Source organism: Branchiostoma floridae, chromosome 2 (genome assembly GCF_000003815.2).
Source record: "Branchiostoma floridae strain S238N-H82 chromosome 2, Bfl_VNyyK, whole genome shotgun sequence".
NCBI classification, from domain to species: Eukaryota; Metazoa; Chordata; class Leptocardii; order Amphioxiformes; family Branchiostomatidae; genus Branchiostoma; species Branchiostoma floridae.
The window spans coordinates 10,135,492-10,149,306 of NC_049980.1; the positions used below are offsets into that span (position 1 = coordinate 10,135,492).

Sequence of the window (13,815 nt, forward strand, 5' to 3'; positions counted from 1 at the left end):
GCCCTAGGGCCCATTATCAATGTTACAGAAGGAGCCATTCCCCCTTGCAGTCTGCTCCGGCATATGTTTTGCTCCTTTTTATTGGCCAATGCCTGCATATACCTTTCTTTCGTTCCTTTTGATTGGTCAAAATGAATTAACACCCGCACCGGTGTTAATTCAAAATGAATTAACACCACTGGTGTTTATTTGCACCTGCCTGGCCGAAATCGAAGTGTTACGGCGTCATAACCAACGTGGAACGGGGCCTTCTGATTGGTCCGCGGCGCCTGGCTATATGATAATATAGTTTTAAATCTTTAGGTAAGTAGACGACTATCATAGCCCCCTGGGTACCATATATACTTTGTATCAGCACTAACTTACTAACAGACGAAAAGGTTATACCTGAGCAAGTCTGTTGTTAAGATGAATACAAAATTAATTTTGTACTTGGTACCTCCCTCTTAAGTACATTTTATAGATGTGCAACAGTGATTGTCATTAGGGTATATGTACAAAGTGTGAATCAAGGCTATTGGTGCAGTGTGGATCGGCCAATACGGGTGTCGCTATCTAACTTGACACGGGTGTGTCTGCCGCATGTCTGCAAACTCCCAGCATGCAGTGTGCCAGCAGTACAGGGCGTAGATGTACAAGCAGTGCCACAATGTGTGACTCTGTCCTATGTAGTCAAACTTTCCTGTGAAAACATGAAAATGTACATTTCTTAGTATATTTCATAATCAATAGCCCAACCACTAGAAAGAAGGCTTGCTGAGTTACATGTGTGTGACCTCCAGGGTGTCACAAGCAACATTACAAAATGAACTACCATAGATGCACTGCACTAATGCAATGGCGTAGTGGTTAGAGTGTTTGCCTTGCAGACGGTTGGTTGCGAGTTTGAGTCCCAGCCAAAGACTTTATAAATGGTACATACTGCTTTCTGTGCTCAATGCCCAGCATTTGAAAAAGAGTATGGTAGGTGAACACACCACTACCGGTGGACTAGCCAGTCCTCTGCTGTAGTGATTGTTCAAAGCTGTGTGGCCCAAGGTTACAGAAATGGAGATTGGGTGCTACTGCTGCCTGATGCACCATTTGGTGCGGAAAGGACTCTAACTTGATAGACGTGTCATACATCCAACTTACCTGGCCAAAACCTCTCTGGAAACTTCACAGTGTAGGTTGCCAACATGAATGGAAAAAGCATCATGTATGTGGAGAACCACTTGTTCCAAACAACCTATGGAGAAATGTTTGCGCATGAAAAAAAGTGTTATTGTCTCATTCCTTTGTATTTGTAAAAAAAAAAGAATAATTTCAACAAGCCAGTGACACGTCAACTTAACGGTTGCACAATCATCGCCATAACGCCAAAGGGAAGTCTTAGTTGTAATTTTAGAGACGTCATGATGTAGTTACCCTAGTAAGAATGTTGGTAAACTCTGGATCCAGAACTAGCCAGACATGGAGTAAGGCCAGGGTCGGTGCCAAGTGCAAGAGAGCAGCTTGGAACAGTCTGAAGGGATGAGACTTCATACCGCGAACTGTGCAGAAAATCAGCACCAGTACCAGCGCAGCTAGGCCTAACAGGTACTGGCTGCTGTAACCCTGAAAAAAGTGATGACAACCTGCTTTCTAGTGTTTTTCCATATTTTGTACTCTCCAATCAGAAGTTCGGCTCCGTTTTTTAGACGTTTTTATTGGGCTTTTTATTTTGTACTGTTCTCTTGCCTGGTCGCGAGACATAAAGAAGAAAACCTGATAAAACGTTTAAAAATGACCGAGCCGAACCTCTGCTTGAAGAGTACATTTTTTTGCACATCAAATGAATAAAATAGAAGTAGAAGAAGACCTTTATTGCAAGATAATTGTACCAATTCTAAACTACCAATCTAATTTGAAACAGTCAAGCTGACGTTATGCATGCAAGAATTATGGCAATAGCAGTATGTAATACTTCATGTGCTACTCACCTGATAACAGTACAAGCCGTAGGCGAACACAGGAACATAGGTGCCTCCCCCTGCTACCCACACCCCCAGGATATCTGCCACGTTAGCGAGCCGTGCCGCTCTCTCACTGCGGTGGTTGATGAACAGGTGCCAGGCAGCGGAACTAAGGCAGCATGGCTGGTGACAGGTGATTAAAAAGACAGTACGTTAACATCAACTTGTTAAAAAAATTAGTCTTCGTTTCAGTACCAAGCAGTTGTGGTACATATAGTAGTCTGTGACGTTCCATCATACAGATTTTGAAAGTCCTACCAACACATATCTTACAGGCCTGACTCCTAGCTCTCACACTTTGCCACCTTTAAAGGCAACTAGATGAATTAATTATTCCGTCAAGGCGAGTGCCATCACTTGTGTCTATGTCTCATTGATTTATTTGTCCCTGGAGTTCAACAATGTGCGATGCCATGGAAATGACCTGACAGCGACGTTAGTCACGTTGATTGATTTGGGTAATTTACTTGGGGGCGGGGGGTGATGGAATTAAATCATGGGAAGAAATTGAAGAAATACTTTAATATATCTTCTGATACTTACTAAACAAGACACGAGGACACAGGCGTGGACTAGGGTGTCGAAAGAATCCTGACGTTCCCGTGCAAGAACGACGCCTACCAAGTGACACGAGAAATACACCGCAGCCAGAAACGACGTCCAGAAATTCAATGTCTCGTTCGTCCAACGGAAAGGTCTGTAAAAGTGTATCGTTTGTTTGTTTGATATAACGTTATGTCGTTATCATCTGTTGCTATTTCAGAAGAAGAGTTAGCCGATTTGTTTTTTAACAGCCATTGCGCAGAAATTGTTCTTCTACACCTCGTGCACACTACTATATGCACACGTATAATAGCCCTCAGTAAATCTCAGTCTGATGAAGTTTGAGTGTATGGACATAGAGGATAGTTACGTTGTGAAGCACTGCGCCGTTGACAGGTTGTACATGTAGCCGTTCAGGATGAAGGGTGAACACCAACCGTTCGCCACCCTCCATCCAGGCAGCTCCCTTAGACTACAGCCCACCACACCTTCATAACAAACAATATAGGGTCGTTAGCAGTAGTTGTAAGTTTACTCTCATTACAGGTACAGTATCTGTAAACTACTTTGACATGTATGGCTTCGACTTATTTTGTATGTCTTTAAATTTTGTGGCGTTTTGTATATCATTTACCTAGTAGTATTTCGCAGCTTAGCTTCGCCCAGTGGAAAAAAGTGCACCAGAAGAAAGGCGTCCAAAAAGTCGCAAACATACATGCACAACGAACCAAATCTAATTATCTGCTTATTATCATACATAATATATCAAATACTTCAAGATTTAGGGTGCACGTATAAAGAATTTCGACCACTCAAGTATTACAAGTAATTTATGCTAAACAACAAGAACGTCATAGACCAACGCAGTGAGGAACAGCGTAGCGTAAGTATGCAAATTAAGAAATCCCGACGTCATTCATGACTTGTCATGACGTAGCCTACCCTGCATGCCGTCCGAGCTGTGCATTCCTGTATCCAGGGTTATTCTCAGGCTGACCCCAAACACAGAACAGACCTCAGAGGTCGGACTGGGGTCCTGGAAAGGTCATTCTGTCCCAACTATTCATCTTTGACTCTTAGGGTTAAAAGGTGTTTCCGTTTCTTTCGGCTGCCAAATTGCCAAGATATGCACTACACCAATATACTAGTAGTCGATCGATTGGTGTCCTATATTAGCACTCTAACGTCATTTACACATTTCCAACTGAAACACATCCAAGCGAGAGTGTGAAAGAATTACGACTAACCCAGACATTGAGACCTGCACTGTCAATGTGGTGTTGATATACTACTCACCTGAACACTCGGTACGTTGTTTTGCCTCCGTGGCAGAGACGTCCGCCAACCGGTACCCATTTCTACGTCTTCCAGAGCCCTTTTCTTGTTCAGTCGCTGCCATCGGTTTTGGAGTTTTTTTCTGGGACAAACGTAAGATCTGTCAGTCACCTGAGGTCAAGTTCATGTCGTCTATTTTTGTCTGTATTATACACTTATGATTTGAGATCGTGCCAAATCGATCCTGGGCAGTGGGCGGTCCTGTATCCTCGAGGAATTCACGTGCCTGAGTTACGGTTTTAATAGATTACCAATACGACGCACTGTGGCGGTTGCATCATTCTCAGTTATAGTCGATCAATTTGAGAAGACTTGGCATCAGCAAAACTCAATGGAGGTCTATGGCAGTGAGTGGAATGGTAAGATATCCCTGCACGCGTCCGGTTGGTGCTGTCAGTCAACGCACGGGCTCTAAAAATAAACTTCCTGTAGCTACTGGTAACCACTTCGTCTGGTCAGAAAATATGCCGGGTATTCGCATAGTCACCAAGCGGCGGCAATAAGAAGCATTAAAACCTTTTGAAAACAGTAATAATGGCGATGTAAAGCATATCAGTTAAAAGTTATGAATATGGCGGCTTCGAAGAAAAAGAAAGTACAAAAGTATTTAGGTTCTACCGAGATTTGAACTCGGATCGCTGGATTCAGAGTCCAGAGTGCTAACCATTACACCATAGAACCCTTTCATGCCGTCACCTAATACATTTAGCTAAACAAAGATTAATTCGACCTTTGAGCCGTCAGACCACAATCAAGCACCTTACAAGTGCCTTGCCCCGGCTATGTTAAACTAGAGTTCATAGACCGCGTACCTCGACCAATCGATGTGGTCATACGTTGTCCAACGGTCACGCATGACGTTTGTAAACGGTGTTCTTCAATCAAAAAGTTGGATTTCATTCTAGAGACTCTGAGTCCAATATATATGAAATTCGGGCTGGCTTCGCAAATATTATTCTTTCACGTCTATCATTGTTTGTGCGCAAGTATGCTTTGCCTGACTTCTTCATTCAATGAAGTCAAAGTTTATTGCACAACACTTGCAACGGTTACAATACAAGGCAAAGTGAAGTACGATCCTTGAACACGTTCCAGGAACTGATAACAAGATTAGAATAACCCTATAGTCAAGGCCACCCAATAATGATGAATACTTTATTAGTCTGTCTGTTCCTCATCTATAATGGAGGAAGTTAACGATATTTCCTTCCAATTGTGCGAACGGGCAATCTACAAATTAACCATATAAACATGACTTGGCTGAACTAGCTTCTTTTTGGACCCACAATGCCAAAGTGCCATTTGTGGCAGCAAGGAGACTGTTGGCTGTGCAACAATGTCAAATTTTCCGCATTTTCAAATCTTCAAAAAGTAATAAAACTATCTTCGACGTTGAACAGAGTTATAAAGCATGATAACAATGGCTGTCTGCAAAGAAAGCACTAGTAATTCATCCATAGGAGACATTTTAGGTCACTCGTTTTGATTTGTTATCGTCCTTTTTGTATCGTCAGGTCTAAGTGATTGAAGTCCCGTATGACGTTTCATGATTAATTTATTCGTCTCTACGCCTGGGTAATTGTTATTGGTATTCAATACACCGTTGGTATTATACGCGTAATCAATAGTTGCAGGCAGCTATATGTAGTTACTAGCATATGTCTATGCAGGAAAGACGGCTCAGTGTGTATTTGACTAGATACCGACTTCGTGTTGACTTAACCATCGTTGCGTTTATATCATTGTTTTTTTTTTAGTTTGCTTCAGGGCGGAAGCTTGGGAATGTGGGGTGGGGGGCAAGTCCCTAAAACAGGTCATTCTGGTATAATATGTGCTTTCAACGTAAGATCAGTTTGTATACAGTCTACATACTACTTGAGTAATAGAGTAAACACAATAAAAGGACTTACCGGAAGGGGTATGTCCAGGTATTTTTTATGTTGTCGTTCACGTGCCAAGGCAAACAAACAGCTGTGCAGGTGTTGTTAGAGTGTAGACACCGGACCTGCTGGTGTAGTATTGATACAGCTGTGTTGAAAGGAATGTTCCATTTAGATCCTCAACCCGTTTGAAAGAGTTCCATATCTTCGTTCTATGCAACACGGAGACACATGAAAGTCGTGTTCAACAAGTTTTACCTCACCCTATTCCGTTTGAAAATGTACAGATTTGAATACAAAATAGCACACTTAATTGTGTCACTACCTACCCGAAAGCAATGGTACAGTCCGGTTTTTCAACTCATCTCCGAGATGTCATCTGTGGGTCGATATTCTTTACTTGTGTAGTTGTTCGACTGGTCGCTTGAAGCTGGTTGCAGCGGTATAGAAGACTTGTTGACCTCTTTACCTTTCCAATGACGAGATTGACGACATGAACTTATAACTGAATATTAACTTGTAGACGACGTGAAAGCAATTGCAAGGTCAAATAGAGCCTCCGTTAACGTTATCGTTTTACTTTACATCTCCTTGGAGGTTACCAATACACGACTTACCAACAAAAGAAGGGATTTCCAGATCGGTGGCTGTGGTTACTATCTGTGTCACTGGCGAAAAAGAACGGATGTTGTTTGAAACGTCTGACCATTCCAAAATCATATCCAGTTGCTTGAGTTACTACTTTTTAGCGTATTTCATTACCTGGATGTCTAATCTTCATCGGTGTATCTGTGACATAGTTACAAAGCTGGCCGGTTACTTGTGGTACTGATGCCGTCATATCTGTGCGATGTACGAAAATACTGCAGTCTACAATATCACAAGGTGGATATAGACGCTATTACGTACACAAAGTTACTGATTTTTGACTTATTTATCCAGTACTCTGCAGATTCCCAAAAAAGCAGTTACTCAAGCAACTGGATATGATTTTGGAAACGGTCGGGCGTTTCAGACGATCTGCAGATCCTGTTTGCTTCTATCAAGGAGGTTATATTGTGTCCAATCTCCTGATATAACCTCCTTGATTCTATAATGTACTCTAAGCTGACGTGTGGCTACGGCTGGTTGTTGACGGCTTTTTAGGCGTTTCAATCGAGCTTTCTAACTTGTCAAGGTTTCTGTTTGGCTGGCCTACAAAAAGAAATCATGACAAAGTAGAACGTCCGAAGAAAAAAACGCATATAAAGACATGAAAACTTGCTTGGGAAGTACTTGTGTGGTAGGCATTACCCCAAAGTCCACATTTCGAAGCCAAATAAAAAAATTGTTTAGTCAAAATCTGGCAGTTATGTTAATGAACATCTGAGTCAGTCTGGGTTATTTTGTTGGTCTTTTGCGGCGTTTCTACACGGCGCTGTCAGGCTAATGGTGCTCTATCCTCCTGAACACAACGGTAGCAAACAGAAAACGGACAATATGCCACAACCTTCAGTTCCACACAAACCTCTGCTTGTAGAGTACAAAATTACACCATTTATTTACCTACATGTGCGTCGAATAGCGATCGTATGAACGAGACAACCGAAGCCTGCCGAAAACCATTTTTTAAATATTCTCTGAGACTCTGGCTGGTAACTTTACATCAATAAAGAGAATCATTCGTTTAACAGCTGTTTCATGATTTAGTTCTCTTACTCTGTCTATTCTAACGAAATGTATTCTTGCCATTTAAATATTTGTTGCAATGTACAATGTATTTAACTTTGATCCCGGCCAAAGGACTATATATACTAAATATGCGGGATCTTCACACGACTCCTCAGCTCTTTAAAAAGAAATGGTTATTCTTTTCGCCAATAGACTGACCTTCAAACCGATGTGTCTAAACAGGTATTATGATAATGATAACCTTTCATGCACATTTCTATGATAATGATAACCGCCTTTAATGTACATTTCTGCCCTTTGCAGGTCAGTAGTATTGCACACAAACGTATACAGATGCAAATACAGCCACAATATCATACGTATACTAACAATGCCTATCAAAGTAATCTAGTCGATGCGTGGGTGCAGTTAACGCGTCTCTTCTTCCTTATTACAAAGGAAAGTATTTAACCCGTGTACTTGTAGTTATACTCGGTTGTGATCGAAGGAAATGAATGTCAGATACCGACAGATACCGACAGGACTTCTTAGCATTCGTGGTCGTTTAAGTATACTAATTGCTATTTTTAGTTGAAATATTGCACCTGAAAAAGAAGAACATTTTCTATTTCGGGAAGAGCGTCGTTTGAGTGCACAAAGGATGATTAATCCATCACAAAAGCGGCGTTTCTGACGAAGAGCCGAAATGTCCTGTACCGCCGGGTACAGTACTGCACGACAATAGCTGCCCGCCGGCTGGAACGACACAATGAAGTGAATCATTTTCTTTTCTCCTGCTTATCGTCTGACCTTTTGCGAATCCCCAGAGGTAGTTAACGTCGCTTCGCAGAACAGTCCATTGAGGAAAGGCGTCACAGACCACAGCCATGCGCTGTGACGTCACAATCGACCAAAGGAGTCGCCACAGCTTTTCACGGAGAATGACGAGGCTTTAAAAATGTCAGGTTTTGTGACGATGGGCCCGACGTCATTCGCTGCGGGAGAATTCTCAGAAGGACGATTAGATGGTGCGTCCCATGGAACTCCAGGGTATAAAGAGCTCGTCAGACGACGGCTTCATGATCAGAACGTCTCTGCAACGACGGGAGCAGGCAACAGGGCAAAACTCGCAACTTCGCTTCCACCATCAGGATCCTAGAGAAGAAAGTAGCTACAAGTTTGGAGCGATACCCATCGTCATCTACGACATTTTCATACGACGAAAGAGTGAATGGCGACTCTTAGAAAATACGCTATCTTGGCAGTGCTGTTCATCGTGTTGGGATGTGCATTTAGCAGGCCCGGTAAGTTTATAATTTCTCTGTTTGTACATTTTCAATTTTTTAAACCCTTTGCCCGGTATACGCATTTCGCCTTCATCGTGGCATTTGTAATGCTTAGCTTGCCTTGTGTTGTCTCGTTACGAATATTGTTAACAAAGAGCGAAATCATAGCTAAAGTTAGAGCTAGATTCTGTCGGCAAGTGATAAAAGAAGAGAATTCTGTATTTGAAAATCATTCCGTGCTACTTGAACTCTGCGATATATTTTGTTTCGATAAACAGTAGAGTGGGGAACGCAACATATCTGCCATTTTCTGCATGGAACCCTGTTATCGTGACAGTGGACAAACTGTCATTTGGATGATAGAGATTGAATAATGTAGTTGTTTCCTCAGTTGCCAAATGACGAATCATTTTTAAAAGTAATTCTACTACCAACTGAATACTTACAGCTCTCTCTCTCTCTCTTTCTTTATTTCCAATGTTCAGTAAGCGAAAGCTCGAGACACAACATTGAGGAGGATACTTCTCACCTACAAGAAGCTGTTGATGACCTCCAAGACCGTGGTAGTCTACCTGACGACGTCTACGTCTCAAGAGCGGTCATCCCCACCGAAGGAGAAGCAATGGACTCCGAAGAAAACGAGAACACACGAGGAGACATGAACGCAGGGCACGAAGATCACCGAGGAGCCGACGAAGTCATCCTCCGGCGAGTCCGACGTCGCTCCCGTCTACCTCGGCCAGTTCATCGCGGGCACAGGATGGCGTCCAGGCTTCTATCCTTCTCACCGATCTCCAACCAGAAAACAACCCGTCCCAAACGTATGATGCCCAGGATCCTCTCCCCACCATCGTACAGAAACGCGGCAGCGACACATGACAGAGACGATACCTTTACGAAAAGACGGTCTAAGACACCGTTAGGGAAGAAGTGTAAGTGGTGTGGCCTTAATTACTTCTTGAAGAAGATAAAAGTATACGGAGATTGGAATAGGAAGCAATCAGTCCATCGGTACGTTTGATAAAAGTATATGTCTAGAACTCATACAAATGTAGCCTAGGAGACATAATTGTACCCGACCACTCATTCCCGAGGAATATTGACGAGATGATTTTTTTAGATTTATCGCAATATAAAGAGATACGTGACAGAATGCATGCTGGTACATGCTGTTTTAGAAAGTACGATTTGAAAGTATTTATTTCATTGACATGATATCTATATCGGACAAATCAATTATTGAATGTGTCTATGCATCTATACGCGTATTTATAAATTTATACTATAAGCTATATGTCAGTGTCTTGAAATGCAATATTGAAACGACGACTCGTGTACCATATGTATGTGGCGACGATGAAATGATAGTTAACGAACAAGATGTTTATTTGAGGTCATTCATTTTCTACTGTAACTAGTCACTCGATGTATTCCGGACATTTGTATTTTGTATACAAAACCAAAGATGGTACAATATCTTATCAGATTAATATAGAGACAAATTGTTCATAGAAATCGTGTTCCTGATTTTTTATGATGGAGACCTTGTTGCGTAAGTAGTAGTGAATGACGAGGGTTTTGCAATGCTGTAACAACGGAATTTCATAAAACATGTCAACGGAAAGTTTCAAACTGTGTGTCCACTTGTGGCTTTTTGACAATCAACTCGTTATGGTGCCAACTTCAAAATTGGTCTTGCTTGCTACATCTAGATTATACTGGAAAAGACAAGTGACCGACTCAACATGGCAAAGTCTACTGAACACAATAAAGCAAAACCTCAGTTCTACATGTCGCTTTGTTAGCTTTGATCTCTTATCAAATATTGAGCGTTAGATGATGGTCAGCTTTGAAAGTACCTGCTTCCAGAGAAAGAAGAAAAGATCATAAAACACCTATTGAGCGGACGGACAGTCCCAAACACACGGATGCAGTATGAATATACTTCGCTAGAGTTCGCTTTTGATCCACGTACTGGTATTTGCTACATGTCTTGTTACACTGATACACTGAACAATTAAATACCTTTGAGCTGTCTTAAATCTCGATGAAACGCTTCCAAATAGATTTTTAAAAACGTATAAATTGATTTTGATGATAATTTTCTATGGGTTGGCCTTTTAATGAGTTTCAGATAAGTGTATTTGTGATCCAGCTTATTGAGACTTGACAAGTTCGGTATACGTAAGAACTAAGCCATATCTAGACCAAAGATCGAGGCTTGACTATGTTGTTGCTGCTACTCCTGTCTAAATCTATGGTACTACAATTATATTTGTTGCAAACACATAATTCCAGCGTTTGTAAGAAATAGTTTGAGGTCAGGCTAATCAATATCGCCTGTTCACATCCTATATAACACAGATAACATAACGCTGGGTTGCCTTGACGACAGCAATCGACGCACGCTGATGCGCGTCAAAGTCGGGGTGCCCAGTGGTAGGCTTGTTAAAATGTCAATCATAAGCCCATCAAAAGGGACCCTGTCAGCGGTGTACTAAAAGGCTCGTTATAAAAGTGTCCAGCGGATTCTTGTTAGGAAATGCCAGGCCTATACTGTAGGACAGGTACGTGTTGTCTGATAGTGGGTGGTTAGGTCCTGACGTCATGTGTGACCTACAGGTAACATCTACACGTGTCTGCACGGCGGATGGAGTATTTCTCAGAATCTCTGGTTACATCCGAGCGTACGATGCCGTCCTGCTAAAGGTCGGGGTCACCGAGACAAATGCCCCTTTTGGGGGCCGTGGGAATGTGCCCGTCTCTCGGTTCTGGGCATCGCGTGTGCCTGGAGTAGTGATGGTGCATCACTCCATTCATGGGCGAATGATAGCCTCCACCAGGCCTTCCTTCGGCGGTACGGGGATCGTAGAATTCGTAGAATAAATCTGGAAATTGGCCAGGGGAGACAATGATGATAAGGTCTCTCTAAGCAAATCATTCTCCGTATAATAATCAGTGGAGTCAGACTGGGCAGCTGATATAGTAGAACAATTTTCCTTACTTTCTCACGTTAACTCCAAGTGTCAAGATCAGTTGATGTTATACATCGTGATTTAAGAAAGTACTGCTATTCAATTAATGCTCATCACTACAATAAGATAAAATAAAAGCATGTTTGTGGATCCACCCTCAACCAAGGGCATTATATGAAAGCCCTTGCCCCAACTATGCATTCGCAAGTTTACTTTTTGTAAAACATGTGTAATCTATTTCATTGAAACAAATAGAACTATTCAGGCTGCAGTAGATTGTGCACAGGAAGTTCAGTCTCTAGTGATATACCAGTATTGAAAACGTATTCAATGATCAAATATACAAACAAGGATGTAAAAGTGACAAACATGGTTGCTACTAGAAGGCATTGGCACGTGGTATGTCCGTGACCGGTCAGCGACTGAGGGTGACCGGTCATTGTCACTGTGTCCCGTAATGGTCAATCCTAATCTGGCACGACAAATCTATTGTGGGAGTCGCCGCTCTGCGTGAGAACACTCATTTTCTCCAGCAAGGTCGACGAGCTGTTTTCTAATAGCAGGGATTAGCCGCCAATCCTCTTTTGGTAAGCCACCATGCGTGATCCAAATGATCGCGGGCAATGCGGCAGGTGATTATCAGTGTGGGATGAATCAGTAAAGATCGTAGGGTTGGGGGTACATGAACGGGAGTGGAGCAAACTACATATATAATCTTGCGTGTTGATGATCGTTAACCTTGTTGTGTTTTAAAAAGGAGGACCAGACTTTCTATATTCTATCTCTAATATGTGGAAATATATTTGTTACCAATATATACATGTTGAGATTTTGATATTCTATATCTGACCTGAACAACACTCCTTCGTAAATAACGTTTTTTCTCGTGTTTCTATATTATGCCAGTTCACTTTTATCCGCGGGATTACCTGTATCCTTTGTTTTTGAACACGGGGTTTTAGGGATATCTACTCGAAGTGCAATATTTCAAATATTAATGTTGCAATTTGAAACCAATGTCCGTCGACTAAATGCCATGTTTTAGATACAACGGATATAGGTTACCCCGTAGAACTAGTGTTATCTATTGTCACCACATGTCATAAGTTATTTTGCATTATCCATGTTGTTTTTAGTTTAGTGTGCGATAGGAAAACTTGCAAAGGTGTTTATGCACCTCTTTATTCACATTCTGATGAATTCAATTTTTTTCTTCAAAATTTGTCCTTCCAGGATAGTCCATGAAAAGATGGGAACATTATGAAAACAAAGTTAACCTTTCCTCAACCAAGTCTCAAATAGTTGTGAATTATCTAACAATTTCAGTGTTGGTTTAGCTTTTTCAGAGCGTCATTTTTGGTAACACCAACACTGGTGAACGTTGCCGCTAAGGTGGAAACATGTTGCTGTTGTAATACGCATGTCCTTCACTCTTTAATTTGGGCCATGTCCCTCATAATCTTCGAAGCAAATTATCCCACACCCTCAAGTGTATGTTTCGTCGCGTGTTATGGCAACGTTATTAGAGGAATGTTTGATATGTTCATTCAGTTATAGTTATTTGTTTGCACTCGACCTAAATCCTGTAGAAAGTGGTATTCAGAGTAATAGGCTTTCCATCTGTAGCACCCTTATGAACGTTATCATCAGCACTTCAATGAATGGGTGTATAAGCACTTGACCTACTAAGCTTAAAAGCTGGCCAATTTTGCTCTCATTTGCTTATCACTTCTTTTACCTTGACTAAAAGTACCGGATTTGACGTTACGTTTGTCGTGAGCCATTGCTTGCACTGCGCAGGCTCACTGGCGTCATACACCACTACACACCCTTATGGTGATACAGGGGGACTTGCCGTTGCCTTGGCAACTCCCGCCAGAATACGCGGTAGCTGGATCAATGTTGTTTTCGCCATACACGGCGGTGACGTTACAGGGAATGTCAATACTGAGAAGAGCACGGGTTGTCTGTGCTTACAGAAAGTGACGGGTCAAGGCAATGATGTCAGAGTCAAGGGATACGTTGTTAGCTGGAGTAACGTTAACCATGTTGTTTGTCATGTATCTAGGTGACGCGTCCTCCAGAGAAAAACGATCCGCGTATTGTTCGTGCGCGGTTCCAAGGACATTCTGACGGAGAAATATGCAAATAT

At 41.9% G+C, this 13,815-nt stretch overlaps 2 protein-coding genes and 1 non-coding gene across 3 annotated transcripts; 1 reads left to right on the plus strand and 2 right to left on the minus strand.

Moving 5' to 3' along the window:
• Positions 1-302: 302 nt before the first annotated feature.
• LOC118409237 (progestin and adipoQ receptor family member 3-like) lies at positions 303-6,215 on the minus strand. The gene is made up of 9 exons (XM_035810104.1): positions 6,082-6,215; positions 5,783-5,900; positions 3,834-3,954; positions 2,908-3,025; positions 2,538-2,691; positions 1,962-2,117; positions 1,408-1,596; positions 1,135-1,228; positions 303-682 (listed from the first exon to the last, which is right to left on the minus strand). Exons 3-9 carry the CDS (start codon positions 3,934-3,936, stop codon positions 552-554), a joined length of 945 nt encoding a protein of 314 aa, XP_035665997.1. The 5' UTR covers positions 3,937-3,954; positions 5,783-5,900; positions 6,082-6,215; the 3' UTR covers positions 303-551.
• Trnaq-cug lies at positions 4,482-4,553 on the minus strand. Its single transcript has one exon. It is a non-coding gene; the product is annotated as a tRNA-Gln (tRNA).
• Positions 6,216-8,408: 2,193 nt separating the features above from the next.
• Positions 8,409-10,123, plus strand: LOC118409238. Its single transcript, XM_035810105.1, has 2 exons — positions 8,409-8,706; positions 9,174-10,123. The coding sequence occupies exons 1-2, from the start codon at positions 8,634-8,636 to the stop codon at positions 9,707-9,709; spliced, it is 609 nt and encodes a 202-aa protein (XP_035665998.1). The 5' UTR covers positions 8,409-8,633; the 3' UTR covers positions 9,710-10,123.
• The last annotated feature ends 3,692 nt before the right edge of the window (positions 10,124-13,815 follow it).